General features: G+C 44.3%; 1 protein-coding gene and 1 long non-coding RNA gene across 2 annotated transcripts in view; one reads left to right on the plus strand and one right to left on the minus strand.

Annotated features, from left to right (window-relative positions):
• The window catches only part of LOC128894950 (mucin-5AC), a 25741-nt gene extending 17757 nt beyond the window's left edge, over positions 1-7984 (minus strand). Inside the window, exon 1 of the mRNA XM_054157070.1 lies at positions 7804-7984. Within this exon, the coding sequence (XP_054013045.1) occupies positions 7804-7830 (27 nt within the window). The 5' untranslated portion in view covers positions 7831-7984. The remainder of the gene's footprint in view (positions 1-7803) is intronic.
• The window catches only part of LOC128894983 (uncharacterized), a 20477-nt gene extending 4419 nt beyond the window's left edge, over positions 1-16058 (plus strand). The window contains exons 2-3 of the long non-coding RNA XR_008461652.1: positions 15437-15575; positions 15703-16058. This is a non-coding gene — a long non-coding RNA (uncharacterized LOC128894983). The remainder of the gene's footprint in view (positions 1-15436; positions 15576-15702) is intronic.
• Positions 16059-16692: the final 634 nt, after the last annotated feature.

A 16692-nucleotide genomic window follows, 5' to 3' on the forward strand; every position in this document is an offset into this window, starting at 1 on the left:
AATCGTCAATTACGGTTGGATGCGCGGTTACGCAACGCTGTGCGTCGGTTCCTATACTTTACGTAATTTAATTGTTTCTTCCAATATTTACAAGCCACGTGCTCGTCCAATGGAACGGTAATGAGATACAATTACGCGGGGAACAATTCGTCTCCGACGCGTAACAGCCGACGTTCCCGGAATAACAGGTGCGAGAAGAAAGCATCGAACGAGGAAACGTAACCAGTGGGACACAAAATTCCCATCCGAACGTGTTCCTCGTCACCGAAGCCTTGCCAACCATTCGGTAACATTCTCGTAAATAGAGAAGCGTATAAAAATTTCAATAGCAGTTCCTTCGCTTCTAAAAACGCTTGGATTGTCAAAAAATGAAAAAGAATCACTTTTTCATCCAAAAAGTTTCTTTTTTACCACTTTCAGTGCTTCAAATTAAATTCGGATTGCGCGGAACTGTTCCGAATCGCTTAAATTTTAATTTTAAGAGTAATTTCTTTTTTTTTTTTTTTTTTAATTTTTTGACGATCCAAGCCCCTTAAAGCCAAGATAAAAATTATAATATATATTTTGAAATATCGATGCTGTAAATAATTTCGTCATTTTTACGGATAACGAAGGCAAGGCGGGATCGAGCAGGTCGCGATCGCCCGTGGCCAGCCTGGGTCAAAGTGGCTGGATTTCGGTGCCGGGTTCGCGTACAGAGCGCGTCTATTCAGCTCTTCGAGTAACCTTTCGTAGCTGCTCGTTCGACAAAAAGCGCGAGCGTGTCTCTGTGTGCCCGAATACCGCCGAGAGCCAAACCTCTGTTTACGTCTGAATGGCCAGAGCTCTGGAAGAGGAAGAGGCCGAGACAGAGGCGGCAGCTCACCGTTTCCGCAGGCGGAATGCCTCCCTAACGACGCAACGAAATCCTCTGGAGTGGCTCGGGACCGAGTCCCGCGAAGAGGGAGTTTCTCAGCTCACGAACACCGCGGTTTTCCTTCGACTTCGAACGATAGACAAATACCAAAACGTTGGTAAATAATTCACTAATAGCTCGACTTCAATAATTCATAAACTGACCAACTCTGCTAGGTTACAAATATAATTATTTACGAAACACATATAGAGGGACATTTAACATTTTACGATATCCTCGTTATCGCTAATATTGCCAAGAATATTTCTCAAGTGGCTCCTTTCCAAGATAAATACATACAGTTTTTTTTATTCAAGGTTAAATCTCTCGAAATTTCAAGGACATTTTTTCACCGTAAATACAATACCTCCAGAATCGTGTCTTGGAATTCACGGAAATTCTGCACGAAAGGTCATCCTGTTATAAAAATGCTACATAAGAATCGTCCCCCGATTCGATTTCGTATAATCGAGACACGCTACGTGACTATACTGTACAGTAAGGCTGGTTTCGTCGAACAGGGGACGCGATCGTTCGGTCGGTCGAACGCGAAACGACACGTGGCCGACTCGAACGAGAGCCCCTGGCGTAACACGAACGAGGAAACGACACGCGAAAATGCCACATTGACGTCCTTCGATGCTTCACGCTCTACTTCTACGTCTGAGGCTGTTCTCCAGTCTCTCGCGAACTTTCGTTTCTTGTTTCGAGAGGCGCGGTGGACGTTAATTGGCTGAATTAAAAGCCACGACGGCCTGTCGCCGCAGCCCTGCCGATAGCCCGCGCGGAAACTAAATCGAAATTGGTAGCGTTGTAGTTGATGGCTGAAACGCGACTCATCGCGACTCTTTCGTACCGTTCGAAACCGAAGAAAATTAAATATTAACTACCCCGTCGCGAAACATTCCGAGTGAAATGCGAAAGGTTATCGCGCGGACTCCAGAGGAAATTAATTTTGAGAATTCACGAGTTGCGAATGATCGCGGCTCGCGAGTTTGTCCATTGTTCGCCGTTTCTACTCGCCTCGAGCGCCACTCCGCTGCAAGTGGCACCCTGACATCTTCTAACCCGATTATCTATCGAACGAAGCTTCGCAAACACTTTATTCCACGTTTTCGATTTTTTTTTTTTTTTTCGTAAAGAATCGCCCTACTTTTTTATTCAAGCACAAATCGCCACCAAATGTTTAATATAATCCTCTTTAAACAGAGAAAATATTCCGCGAAATTAAAAAGAATTCCTCCTAGCCACGAAAACGAGGATAAGAAACTCCAGCCAGAGTTTCTCAAAGGCACCAGGGGAATAGCGACACCGCTCGCGGGAGGACTTCTCGATTTTCAAAGGTTTCGATGTCTCGATGACACTTTAGTTTGTGGCGGAACCTTGAGACGCTTACACTTTGTAGCGCAAAGACTTCGGCGGACTTTGTGTTACGCGATTCCGTCGTGGAACTTCGAGGAACTTTGCGGGAGGGTCTCAGGTTTTTCAATTGGAAAGCGAGAAACCGGACGAAACGAGAAACCGTCGGCTCGTTTTGCACGCCGGGACGCGTAAACATGTCGAAGGAACGACCCACGGAATAATTCGAAACCCTGGAGAGACTCCGATCGCTACTGGAAGACTTTCGTTATCTGCGCGGTAGATAAATATTTATTCAGCTGTTTATTCATCTGCTATTATAGTGCGATTACTTCCAAACAGCATCGCGACAAAGTTAACTGACTTGCGTCAGACTGCATTTAATTATCATCCATCGATGATGGCGCCTCCTGTCTTCATCGCTAGAGGGACACCACGCGTACCGCGTTTCTCACAAATACTCGACCCGTCTATCGTTTAAATATACAAGCCATTCCCGACCGATCTCCATAGTAGGACCTCTCGTTCTCCCTCCACAGGGAAACCATAGCCACAATAGAGTTATCCATTAAGAGGAAAAATTTAATTCGCAACTTTGATTGCTACCGGAATACTTTAATTATCTCAATCTATACGATATTACGGTAGATAAGTACTATATATTTATCGACTACAATAAAAGCAATTAATTCCAGGCAGCATCCCAACAAAGTTGCACCGTCCCCGGATGGCTTTCGCTATCTTCAATTATGAATAAGTTGCATCAGACTACATTTAACTACCATCCGTTGAAGACTAATCCATTGTTTGTTTTATCGCAATAAAATTATATAACGCGACGGCATGTTTCGCCTGAGCACGGGAGAACTTTCACGGTAATCGACGATTTATCATTCTACCTCGCCTCCGTATCTTTCGCAGGGAACAGTTATCAGGAGAAATACAATCCAAACGATCGAACTTCCTTTCTCACGTGTCCCCCTCCCCTTTCCATCCATGGAACCCGATTCCCGTGTCCTCCTCGGGACACCGTGTATCGTTCCACTTAACGCGTCCGGCGACCCGACTTTCTTCTTCTCGTAGCCTCACTTTCGTCTTCAAACCTTTCAAACGTCCTCCGGACCGCCTCTGATCTCCCAACGTGCCCGCGGAATTCTCTGACATTTTATTTTCACTTGATTTTTTTCTCCTTTTTTTTTTGTTATTTCACATTTTAAATAACGCTAATAATTTTAAATTATAAACTCGTACTAATTTAAATTACGAATTATTAACGAAACGTTCGAATTCTAACTTCAAAAGAAACCACACCGCCCGAGCTGAAGAACTCGATGAAGAGCGAAGCTTGGTTCTCACGAGAAACTACCTGAACGCAAAACGAACCGTTTGAATTCTAACTCGAAAAGAAACCACTCCGGCCGAGCCGAGGAACGTCGACGAAGAGAAAAGCGTGCAGTTAGTCTCCCGGTATTGATATTGAAAGCGTGCGAGTCACGCGAGCCCTCTTCTAACGGCTAGCGTACGAACGAAACGTGTCATAACGTTTCCTAGAAACTGACAAACGTTTTGATGCATTCCAACGAGGAGAAAGGAAGTTAAATTAGCCCCGAACGCGGATGGTTACCAAACGAGAGTGGGTAACGTAAATGGCGGCCGAACAAACGGCTCGGTGAATTTCGTGGAGCCTCTTAGGCTAGTCCAATCGACCCCGTTCGCAGCTGGCCAATTTCGCGTTGGATCGTTGAAGCCGCGCTATTTACATGTCAGACTGCGATGGCTACTTTCTACGCGAACAATATGGATATTGTAATAGCAATCGCGGTTACGCAACGGCGCGCGGACGAGGTGTAATTACGACAAATTCGTCGGGCGAACTTTTAACAAAGGAGCTACGAGGATGCCGAAAAGGGATTCCTGCGGTTCGCCTTATCGCGGCCGCAAATCTTCATTGTCTATTAAGTCGGCTCTATGCGCGGCGAAACGATAGATTCAATCTATCCTGGCCGGCCAGGATTTTCCTTTCCTTCTGTCTTTCCGTCGACCGCGAAACCTGCCAATTTCTGCTTGCTCAACCAAATCGCGACTTCTTAGACGGCTCTTTATATTGCGCAACTTCGAGAAAAAAACTGCGGAGAATGGCGAGAGGGTCGAAATTTGGGCAAGTAGCAAGGTTAATGATTTATGAGCTGAAGAGTCTTCATTGTGAAGGATTGTGAAATATCTTGGGGTTGGATAAGTGATCAGATAGAATGATGGAAGGATAAGGGATCGGATAAAATCATTGGATAAAATGATAACGAGAACGCTAGCTTCGGAGCAGATGCTGTTTTATTCCCAGCAATCTTATAATAGGGCTCACTCAAGCGACTCAAGTATTGCGGCGTCGATTTTGGATGCGAGAAACGCATCAGCGCGCGGCTAGCGCCTAGCGGCGGACAGTTAAAAGGCAGAGTCTTGGCTCGTTTACTCAAATTCCATAAGGACCACCACTTCGCGATTCGAAGGACTATAGAATATCTTGGAAGCTGGATAACTGCAGCAAAAAACTAAAAGGGCATGTACAAGCATCGAGGTTCGCACTTGATTTACTGAACGCGCTCCGGAATTTTTATTACCGGAACTATTGCCAAACGGCGTCCCAGTTGCGTGGATAACCCCAATCCAAACAATAGCCCAGGAAATAAAAAACGCGATATACTGCGTCCAGTAGGCCTGATTCCCGAGTTCGAAAATAATTGATGTATAAAATATAAAACATACTCGAATACGAACAAGGAATGTAGGAACACGAGAAAACGGCAACGTGTAAACACATTTTTATGCCGAATGTACAGAGTTCTTTTCTAGGCGTCTCCATTTCCTGCACGGTCTAAATTACCACTATCCTCGTTGCTCGAGTCAACGAGCCAAGACTTCGGTCCTTTAACTAGGAGGCGTCACACCTGGCGAGCAATCCTGGCGACGAGGCAATTACCGAGTAATAAAGAATTCTTCCTGGTTTTCGTTTCCACGTGAGAGACAGTAACGAATCGAAAAGTCACGAGCAAGCAGGAATTCCGTGGTTTCGTTTTTTCGTTCCGTCAGGGTATGTTCGATCCTGCCGCAGGTGTCTGTTAGAACAAAGGATCGGGTTAAGTTCTGTGTGTCTCGTGAAGTCTTCGTGGCTCCTGTTTTCGAGCTCATGTAAAAAAGCTCGGCTTTCTGTAGTTCAACCTTATTCAAAGATCGAATTTTCGAGGGATAAGAGATAGGAGAGAGAAGAAAGAAAGCGTTTTCGTCCTGGACCTGCTAAAAGTTTACTACCGAACTAGTCAGTAATGCTACCTAGCAGGCTCGTGCCTTAGACGCCGGGATGTTTAGAGATCGGTCGGGAGCAACTTATATATGGACGTTAGGCAGAACCGAGCTCTTGTGAGGAACATGGAAACGCGAGGTGTCCCTTTAGTGGCGAAGACAGGAGGTGCCACCACAGAACTTCAAAGCGGTGACGCGCGCGAATAACGTGGTGGCGTAATGACACTTTTCTCAATTGACTGCGCGAATATTTCACGCGATACAGAATTTAATGATACATGAGGCAAATTTGTATAAGAACTGTGCCTTTATAAAAGTGTAAAAACGGTCACTTGTGGTGGTAGGTTTAGCGTGGAAAAAAAGATACGAATTTTTATATATCTATCAAGGTTCCTCTTTACACGAAAAATTTGAGTAATCCTGTCAGTGGCAACGCTTCAATGACCCAGAAATAGTAATCACCCTCTCCCGCAGGAAAGAGTATCCTCGTTCCGAACACATGTATCCTCGTGTCACGGAAGAATGGGTTTCCCAGAGGCGGGGATTTGGGCGCTATCCAATTTTCCCTTGGGAATGGAAAAAAAAAGAGAAAGAAGCTCGACCGACGTGATCGAAAGAGGAAGACGGTCGACGACCTCTCGAATTGCGACATAAGGAGCGAAGCTGTTTACACACTGACCCCCATTTCCTGCCTCGCGGCGAAATAGCGCGGCTCCGACTATTATTTTGCCTATTCCTCGGCCCCCCCGACATTGCTTTGCTTTTCACGCTCCAAGGAAAACGCGAGATCGCCTTTGCAATCTAGATCGATCGTTTCAGATTTATTTTGGAGAAATACGCGTCCGTTCCAATTCTTCTTCGACTTTGGTTCCTCTTTAGTTGTAGTACACATGTATTTCCTTTTTGTATATATGTCGCATATCTTTTTGCGCGCATTATTCTGAAATTTATATTATCCTCTTATTTGTAACACGATACATTCCGATCTTTATCGACGAATATAAAAAATATCCGACATATATACAACAAAAAGAGTACATGAAGTATCAGAAATGTTATTCTAGGATTAAAAATTAGTAAACAATGGAAAAAGAGGAAAAGAATCCATTACAACTACGAAGATTCGAAACTCCGGTCAGCGTCGCGACAAGCTTGTACTCAACTGCTCACCCACCCGTCACTCTTCGACTACGGTTTCACAGAATCGAATTACTAGATGCGTATCAAACATTAAATGAAAATATATCGAAAACCAGGATCCATTCTGAAAAAAATCCATTAGGGTTTTGTCATACTACGCGTGTACTACAACTTCTATATAGTGTGGTTCCGCGAGAGCATGTGTTTCTCTTATCAACGTAGGTGGATTGGAACTAAAAATGAATTCTACTTTCCACAAGGTTTAGTCGCTTTATTCCGCGCGCGCGTAGGCGCGAGCCAACGCACGATCTACTAATAGTCAGCAATAGAAAGCGCATAACCGCGAATCGAAAGGCAATATCCAGGAAATTCCTAAGCAGTTATGGAAAATAACTCCTAATAATTCTAAACCATTCTAAACCGTTAGCATTTTTGTACCATTCATTTTGTGCTACAGATTACGATTGCATTACTTCGTCGAAGTATTCATTATTTGCAACTTGCTTGCATATAAAATATTTATAAAATGCCTCGTACTTCTAATTAACCCCTATCGTAAGTTTAGCAAATTTTGTTAGCGGTTACGTAGAATAAATTTATGCTAGGGAGAACTTATTGAAAATTCATGGTTCCTCGACGTTTTCTTATCGAAATTGAAGAAAATGTGGCGTATGTACAGAGATTTAAAAAAAAAATATACGAGCAGGTGTTACGTGAAAAGTGTATGAAGTAAAGGGTTTCTTAGAAGGCGCATCAGGGTTTTGTTTTTAGTAATAAAATATATACTTTATATTGAATATATATATTTATATATCGAGCATATCAAGAAACAAAATTCTGAAGCCTCTTTCGAAAGATCCTTTCGGTGCCAAATTTTTGAGAAAGTTAGAAGAATTTATAATCAAGTCTAATAATATGAAAAAAAGATACGCTTCCAGAGTAAGACTATTCGGTGTAATGCGATTCCTGTTCGCGCATTTTGCGAGTTAAAAAAAGAAAGGAACTTAACCCTACCAAAAGATGAAAACTCCATATAATAACGTGGAAGGGTCCGAGGACCCCCGCACCAGAAAGACCTCGAACCCACCCCAGACCCGACGGATCGATTCACTCACCATGGCGCAGAACGATCCTAGTCCCATTGGTCCTGACTAGAATCCTTCTTCAGACCTTTTTCTTCCTTTCGAGGATCGAAAAAATTCACGTCTCTCTACTGTTCGTCTTGGTAGCACTCTTTCACATCGCACCACCAACCAGCCATGTCCTCTGTGCCCTCCGAGGTAAAATAAAACACCCTTGCTTCCTACTGGCTCACTCTTCCCGTATCGTTTCCAGTCGCGAAACACCCCCGTGCCGAGGACTCACTGTTCGAGATACGACGATAGATCCAAAGGAGACTCGCAATGCACGCACAGGCTTAGGATCGCGGACAGTTTGAAGGGGCTCACCCGGAATGGACAGCCTATATAGATCTCCCCACCAGAGGACGGTCGAGCACGGTGCAAAGGAGCACCGACGAACCGTGATCCAGGAGAAAGCCTCTCCTTCGATTGGCCCCCCCTCGGAGAACCGGTACGAGTCGAGACGATTCCAGGTATCCTTTATCCAGGTGATACCGTGATACTGCTCGTCGTGCAGGCGTCCCAGCTCTCTGCAACCAACGCATTTTTGTAGGAAGAATTCATGGAATAGGTGAGAGCATTTCTTCCTTCTTCTTCTTCTTTTTCTGTGGAGGCCAATGTAGATTGTCCTCAGTGTTCTTCCAGAGGTTAATATCGTAATTAGTATTTATTATATAAAGAGTACAGAATATACAGTAGAGGAACAACGACGACGCACGCGGTCTATGTCTCGGACGAATGTTAAACTCAAACAAACACCAATCGTTCGGCTCGTGAGTCACCCTAGTGACCACCCTTAGTGATCGAAACTAAACGGGCCAAATACTCTTATTTCCAACAGTTAATATTCCCCGTCACATTTTTTGAGACGAATACCTTGGATTGTTTTCTCCTCAAAAATCAATTATTCCATCTCAAGGAGATCAATGATCGAAAGATTAGAAATTAAAAACTAAACTAAACCGAGAACTAAATCGAGAAATTAATATTCCCCCTTGCATTTTCTAAAATAAATACCCTTTGATTATTTCCTCTCCCCAAAAACAATTGTCCCAGCTCAAAAAAGAAACCACCAATCGATATCCCTCGAGAGTGTAATATTTCCACCTTTCCTTAAGAAATTGTCCAAACCACGTCAAAAGAAAATCACCGATGCGTACCCTCGTCAACATCGATCGCGAATCGTCGATTCAGGTCGAATCGCGACAACAGAGCCTCGGGAATCCCGTCTTAGAAGTGGATCTGTCGCACCGGTTCACCTTTGCTAAACTGTGTTTACATCGAGTTACCAAACTCGGTGCGCGTTCCAGCATGGGTAACGCGAACGCATCGATCAAACCGCGCGAGCCAATAGGGTTGGCCAGCGTCGTCCAGCAAACAGAAGCAAACGTTCCCGCGGAAATGGAGTAAAAGAAGGGACACGATTTCCACCGCACGAATCAGGAAGACGAATCCTGTCGCGATAACCGTCAATTTTCTCGATTCCGCGCTGCAATGGGAAAAGTTCTGAGTGTCGAGGTGAAAGTGTCCGATTACTGTTAACCTATGCTAATTAAACATCGCGTCGGAGAAAATGCAATTAATGACATCGAATCAAACGAGTTTCTGCAATCTTGACAAACAGCAGCATTTGTTTTTTAAGAGAATCGATAGCGGATTGATAAATCATTCCTTAATTAAGCGTTTTATGAAGCCTTTCGAGTACATGGTGGCAGTTCGATTAAGGAAAGAGCGTTTCGTTTTCAGTGTGCTAGTGGACTCCGCGATGTTTCGAGTTCAGTCAGGAATGGCTTGTTTGTGAATTGGCGGAACCAATCACTTGTGAGAAACGCGCAGTACGCGCAGTGTCCCTCTAGCGGTGATAACAGCAGGTGCCACTATGCCGATTTAATTTAAATTCATCGAATAAACTCCACCGAATCCAGGATCTAAGAATTCCGAATGAATATCGCAGACAGAAAAATTCTTACGAGAATATCCTCGCGAATATTTTCTCGCGTAAATAATAGTTAACAAGACACCGCGTGGTTTTCATCGCCAGCACGCAGTTTCGAACGCACTCTTAATGATTTTCCTTTCCGCTCTAGAAGTTCGAAGAGTGTTTCTACGTTTACAGCCCGATAGACGGACGATTGCTGAATTCTCGCTGGTATCTGCTCAACTGCGTGGAATTACGACTGTTCTCTTAATATCGCTTTTCTCTGATGTAAAAGTTTCAAGGTTGCTCGTGTCATTAAGAATCCAACGGAGCCGTTGAATTTCTCCCATTAACACAGCGTTGTTCTCGATACATTTCCTTTACCGCGGAAGTCATAGAAATTTGCGAGAATCAGGATGCACGGTTGCTGTTGAATATTTCATCGCGATCGTGGAAGATTGACACGCTGGAATATTTGTGACAGTTTAAACCGTCGCGACAGAGCGCGCGCTGCCCGGGCGCTGTGATTGGTCGACGGTTTTTCGTTAATAATTCGAAAACGAAGCATCGTATAACATTTTTGCAAAGGAAATTATATATCAGAATCGTCTCAGCTACCCCTCATTTCCGGCTCTCACACTAATTCTGTGTGTTTACAATAAAACACAACGAAATAATTCCAATTCATTTCTTCGAGAAAATCACGCAAAATTCAGAGTAAGAGACCTCGTAAAATTCTAAGACACTAAAGCTTGATCAGAGTTTCGAGAAGAGTTCCTATCAGGTAAGACCGCGATGTCGCGTTATTTTTCGAGCAAATCTAATAAAGCAATTCTAAAAAAATTATAATTCCGCCACCTTCTGTGGTTCAGCGTCTCTTTGACCGTCCGTTGTAACGTTCATTTGATTTCCTCTTTCCACGCGGATGGATCCGCAAATGTCGTCGAATTTCGGGCAGATTCGGAGCACGAAGTACGCTGCACACGCCTCGACTTCGAACGACAGGATCGAGCGAAGTGAGAGGCGATCGCGGCGTGCAAGGCGCTCGGTGTTACGCAATACCGCGATAGGAATCGGGGGTCACTCACTTCGTCGACTCGCGGGAGTCGCGGGCGGTATGCACCGTGATTCCACGTGCAGGAAGGAAAACCGTCCAACGACACCTTTATTGAAGTCGCGAGCAATGACAGACTCAAACTTAATGGATATTAATACAAAGGGGTCTACGTAACGGTACAGCGTTATTATCCGACTCAGCCGTGCCATTACAGTCAACGGGATATCGTTACTGTTATTACGCTAATTATACAACTTTTTCCGTTTTACTGGTGGACCAGCGTTTATAGGTCGTGCTATTAGTGCGCTCCCACTGCGCCGACGCTGGCACTTAGGCGTTGTGTTTGCGTGAACTCCAAATATAGTAGAATCGTAATTTTTCACCGGCGTGATTAATATTCTAATACATTTGTACGAACAACGATGTGTACGCCCTCGATTATACCTAAAGTATTAAAGGAAGCAGACTCGTTCGATGTGCACTTTGCAAATATAAATACACATAAATGGTACCGAAAGGAACGCCTTTTTTTTTTATTTCACAGTTGATTCGTTTTACTCGCAAGAGACCACAGACGAAGATTTCTCTCAGGAAAGGCAATTAAGCGATAGGACGCGTTCGGAAAAAGTGAATTCAACGGAGATCGCGTATCAGCGCTCGTTGTCGGTAAACGGATTGACAGGTCGACGCGCTGTACGCGTCGTTATCGGTTTTTTCACCCCCCATGCCGTGAAACGAAACTACTCGAATGGAAGCCGGAGTCCCTCATTTCATTGGCCAGCTCTGATAGAAACCATCGAAGGTACGAGTTGGAAATCCGAAGGAAAACGCTGCGAACGTATCGCGAATGCAAAATCCAGCGTTATCGGTGGCCCGACGGTGGCCAATTATTCAAAATTTCTCGCGTCGGACGTAAGAGCTGGTGCAGCGTAACGCGTTACAGATTACAAAATGCAGGAAACAACGCGGTGGATCGCACTTTATCTTCCCAACGTCTTATTCGGCGCACGTGGTTATTTTCAACGTGGCTCAAGTACGTGGGAGTGGAGGATTCTCGGGGCCGTGTAATCATCAACATGCCGTGTATCCGGGCATTGAATTCGAGGATTCTCCTCGCCCTCTTTCGGATTCTCTTCATTGTGCATCTCCCGAGCGGCCGTCTTTCGCAACGCGAAAGACCAGGACTCGATCACCAGAGAGAAACCCGCACATCCGACGAAAGGGATCGATCGTGTAATCGATCCCCTCGAGATAAAACGTGATGCAACCACCTATTTAGAAATTATTTTTTCTTTACTTCGAAAATCTAGTCGAAGCGCAGCCTCGGACAAGGATGTCTCTATGAGAGACTCTCTAGTCCTGTCGCTTCGTTTACAGAAGGGGATAGTCGGAGGAGAATATAAACAGAGAAGATGCGAATTAATTGATAGAAACTACAATTGTCGGGTGCAACAAATGTATCGTTGATAATAGTAGTTTTAAGAAGAAACTCTCTAGAGTCGTTGAGACTGTTGTTGCGCGCGTTAACTCAGCTCAAGATGCGCTTAGCGGTGTACCTATAGAAAATGGGTGACTGTTTGTCACAAGGGAATCTGTCTGGGGTACTGCGATGCGTTGTAAATGGAGAAGATGCGAATTAATTGGTAGCCACAAGAATTGTTATCAAAAGGGTGCAGCAAAAGTGCATCGTTAATAATAGTAGTTTTAAGAAAGGGTGAAAAAGGACGAAGGAAAGGGATTACTTGAAAGACGATATTCGAGCAAAGTGTTGTCGCGTGCGGTACAAATAGTAGTTTGAAAAAGAGATAGACGTCCTTCGAAAGCGGCGGTCCATCCAGGTCCTTCCAACTATAAGACGCGAAAATACGATCTGAAAAATTGATGGGAAAGAAGTCTCCTCTGTGCCTGCTTCTCGATCTGAAAACGTGTACATTCCGGAAGGGAGAGACCAACTGTATTTTCCAAACAGACAAACCAGCCTCGCCACTACTCCTTAATTAACTTAACGAGCAATCTACAGGGTTGATTACAGTTGTTGGACCGCGATGTAACTCTGTTCCGAGTGGCGACAGGAACGAATCCTGGAAAAAAATTGTTCATTGTCTAATGACTCCCATTATCCAACGACTTCCTTTCCGAGTGCCCTTTCAAAATTGCAACTACGCTTTCTTAGACTGAAACAATCCCACAGTCTTAACAGAATATAGGAAAACGAAAATGCCGAAATTAATATCGCCTCGCTCCTGAAATCGTAGGATGCGAGTTTCGAGCAGTGAAAGTTTGAAAATCGGATACCTCCCCGAACTGATAACATCGTAACAGTCTGTCTGCAACGTCGCCAGCCATTCCGCGTCGATATCCACGAGCAAACGAAGCTAATATTAACAATAATAGCAATCGCATCGGAAGAAAGTTCATCCCGGTTTTATTTTCATTCGTCCTACGACGGATCGATGAGCGAGTATCGATAAATTTAGAACCCTTTCTCTGCGCTACTCTTCGATACGCGCGGCTAGGATACGTAAAATGAGAAGCACGAACGAAGTCCTTTCGTTTTGCATCCGTCAGCGGTGTCGTTCCTGTTTGACGTGATATAACTGATCGCACACGTGACTGTATTAACACGTCAATATGGCGTGTACAGCGGAACAGTGTCGTAGGAGAGTGTATACGTATACGCTCGAAATCGCTCGGGGATTTTTCTGCGCGGCACCAGTGAAAGGGAAAGATACTACCAGTTCAGGAGGCCTAGATACCCGAGATCTGTCTATCGTGTACACCTCATTTGCATTCAGCAAAGTTCGCGGTACGATTTGGAACGTTTGGAAATTTCCGTCCGCGACGAAAACTTTTCCATACGCGAGTACAAACGGTTCCTGAGTCGATATATAAATTGACGTTGCAACGTGCTTGGAAACAATTTCTATTCCCTTTGGAAATGGAGAAGTGGATCTTTGAAAGCCACGTCTTTATTCGTGTCACTCGCGAGGGACTACTGTTGGAGCATCGAATCTTCTATACAGGAAATGCTACAGGGGTGTAGCTGAGACGATTCTGAACCACAATTTCCTTTGCAAAAATGTTATACGGTGCATCGTTTTCGAATTATTAGCGAAAGAGCGTCAACCAATCACAGCGCCCGAGTAGCGCGCGCTCTCGGTTGACTATCTACGCGGGTGCTGCGATTGGTCGGCGATTTTTCGTTAATAATTCGAAAACTGAGCACCATCCAACATTTTTGCAAAGGAAATTGTTGCTCAGAATCGTCTCAGCTATCCCCAATTTTCAGTTCTTACGCTAATTCTAAGACACCCTGTATATTACATCTTTGGAACTAAACGGAGAGTTCTCTGGTTTAACAATCTTTGCCAACAGTTTTATATTTAGAAAAAAAAAACATGTTTCGTAACATCAGGAAAATATCAAGAAATTTTGCAACTCGAGAGGTTCCCTCTCGATTTCGTTAATGTTCGCCACGTGACCGCATCGATTACTGAAAATCACCGTGCCACTCAATTTATGCTTATTCATCTCTAATCAAGAATCTGGAAATTATAATATCATTTACGAACGTCAATTATTCGAATCGGTTAACGACGAGCGATCGTGAAACATTTCCAGCGCTCGGATTCGAAGGGAAGCCTTATAACGTAGAAAGTCCATCATTTTTCTCTCGTCAGGGAATAATGGAACGTCCCGGGAGCAATCTGGGCGCGATTCATCTGCTAGTGATAAAACAAATCGTAAATTTCTCTTACTTTCACCCTCGCACCTCTCGCTGCGCGATTACATGCATTGCTACTTGGGAAGGAACACGAAGAAATCGATGCTACGATGTTTCAGAGTATTTGAAATCAAATGTACAGGCACAGAATTAATTTCGATGCTTAACAAATTGACGCAACGATTTCCTGCAATATCGTTGCAGAATAATCGCGAACGTTCGCCGATCGATCGAAGAAGTTTACCGATTAGAACGGATCGCTGCTCGGTGTCCTTGCGAAACTGGTCCAGGAGAGTTCGTTGATTTTCTTCGCTCCGTTGCCGTGTTACGAGACCCGTGATTGCAAACTAATTCGTTTTCTCCGCGAGAAATCCACGAAATGGTCAACCATAAATCGCTAAAGTTCGCGATATCCTCCTCGCGACTCGGATCCAATTAATTCTTTTACGTTCGTCAATTACGATCCCCCACTGAGCCGTGTGACACAATTTACTTTATCTTAATTCGGCGAATTGAATTGCAGAAACGAAATACTAATTTCACAAAAGGAATTCAACGAAAGCCGTAACGGAAGTCGCAGTCACGAGACGCGATTCTCGCGGGCTGATTTTGGTGGACGCATTTCCGCGTGTCGTCGCGGAAACACGCGATTCGAGCCACGAAACTAGGAACTTAGGCGCGTACGTGTCTTCATTTTGTTCCTTCTTTCCTGTCGTATTAGAAAGCACCGATGCGGCGGCAAAAAAGACTGCGACGATGCTCGGACATCGTGCTCTCGGGCCTTTCTCTATTTACTGGCAGCACCTCGAGTGGCCCTACTGGCCATTCTTATAATGGAGCCCGTACACGAACTGCCCTTTTAGCCCTTATTAAACAGAGACCGCGTCTGAGTAGACCCGTTGACTTATCCAGGTTTTACTCTATTTAGGTCGCCTGTAAGAAAATCGGGACCGAAACATTGGAAGAGGACCGAAGAGGTTCGAAAGAGAAGAGCAGTCGGCAGAAGCGTATCAATCGGTTAGGATCATATTCGTCATAATCACTGCTCGCTCGCCGAGTGTCAAGAGGTAACAAAGGTCATTCGATGTTACACAGGTTGACTGTAATAGAAAATAAATTGTTTCAAGGCACTCCTATTTAATTTTCTTGTTCGAAACTTTCTTTTCGATCGCTAAAAGTAAGCGAATTATTCAGGTGGGCTTTCGAGTGCCTCACCTTGTACAATGAGGATCATGAATAAATGGACCCGACCGACAATGTTCCACGACCTCGGAGGAAGAAACAGGAGGGGCATCTCGATGCTCGTGGATTACAGAGGTCTCCAGCGCCGTAATTACGTTATTGTCTCTCCGTGATTATGCTCGTCGGCGCGCGTGCTGCGTGCCCCGTCATCGCTCTTGAATAGCTTCCACAGCGAAGATCATCGCCTCTATCCGAGCGAATCTCGAATGAATTTAGATTCAACCGCGATAGTTTCGCGAAATGAAGCGTGGCGCCACGTGCCGTGTTTATCGCGGTACAATGAATGAGTGTAGCCGCGCGCAATTATTCCGATTATCCTCTTGCTGGCATTCGTTAATTGTAACACCCACGAGAAAACGCTTCTCGCCATTTTGCTTTTTAAGGTAGATCACGTACGATTCAAGATCGCAGTGCACGTGTCTTTCTCTAATGTTGCGAATTATTACTGGAATATTTGTAAATGTCAAACTTTTTCTTTTGTTTCAAATTCCTTCCGATCCCATTTCTCTATGGCACCTGCTCAATCGAGATTAATGCACGATAGAAATAGATTTTTATTTCTCCTACATTTGTGCAAATATTGCAAAGGTGCGTGTGGTGTGGTTTGTGCCTGTGGAAGAAGATCGAGAGAGGAGAAAAGGAAGAGAGTGTTTTCGTCCTGGACTTGCTCTAGAGGACTCGTCGGTAGCTTATATACGAACGTTAGGCAGGACCGAGCACTTATGAGAAACACGCGGTGTCCGTGTCCCTCTAATGACGACGACAGGAGATGCCACCACAGGTGAAATGTATTAGGTTGTCCCAAAAGTTTCTTTCGCTTTATTAATAAGTAATACATGCACAATAGTTTGTTTTATGTTACATTACTGAATTGTGCGCGATTCATTTTGCTCCATTACTGTTACAACATGAATATCTATGAAATTAGATTGTCTATTTATA

Source organism: Hylaeus anthracinus, unplaced genomic scaffold (assembly GCF_026225885.1).
Source record: "Hylaeus anthracinus isolate JK02 unplaced genomic scaffold, UHH_iyHylAnth1.0_haploid 4, whole genome shotgun sequence".
In the NCBI taxonomy this organism is placed as follows: domain Eukaryota; kingdom Metazoa; phylum Arthropoda; class Insecta; order Hymenoptera; family Colletidae; genus Hylaeus; species Hylaeus anthracinus.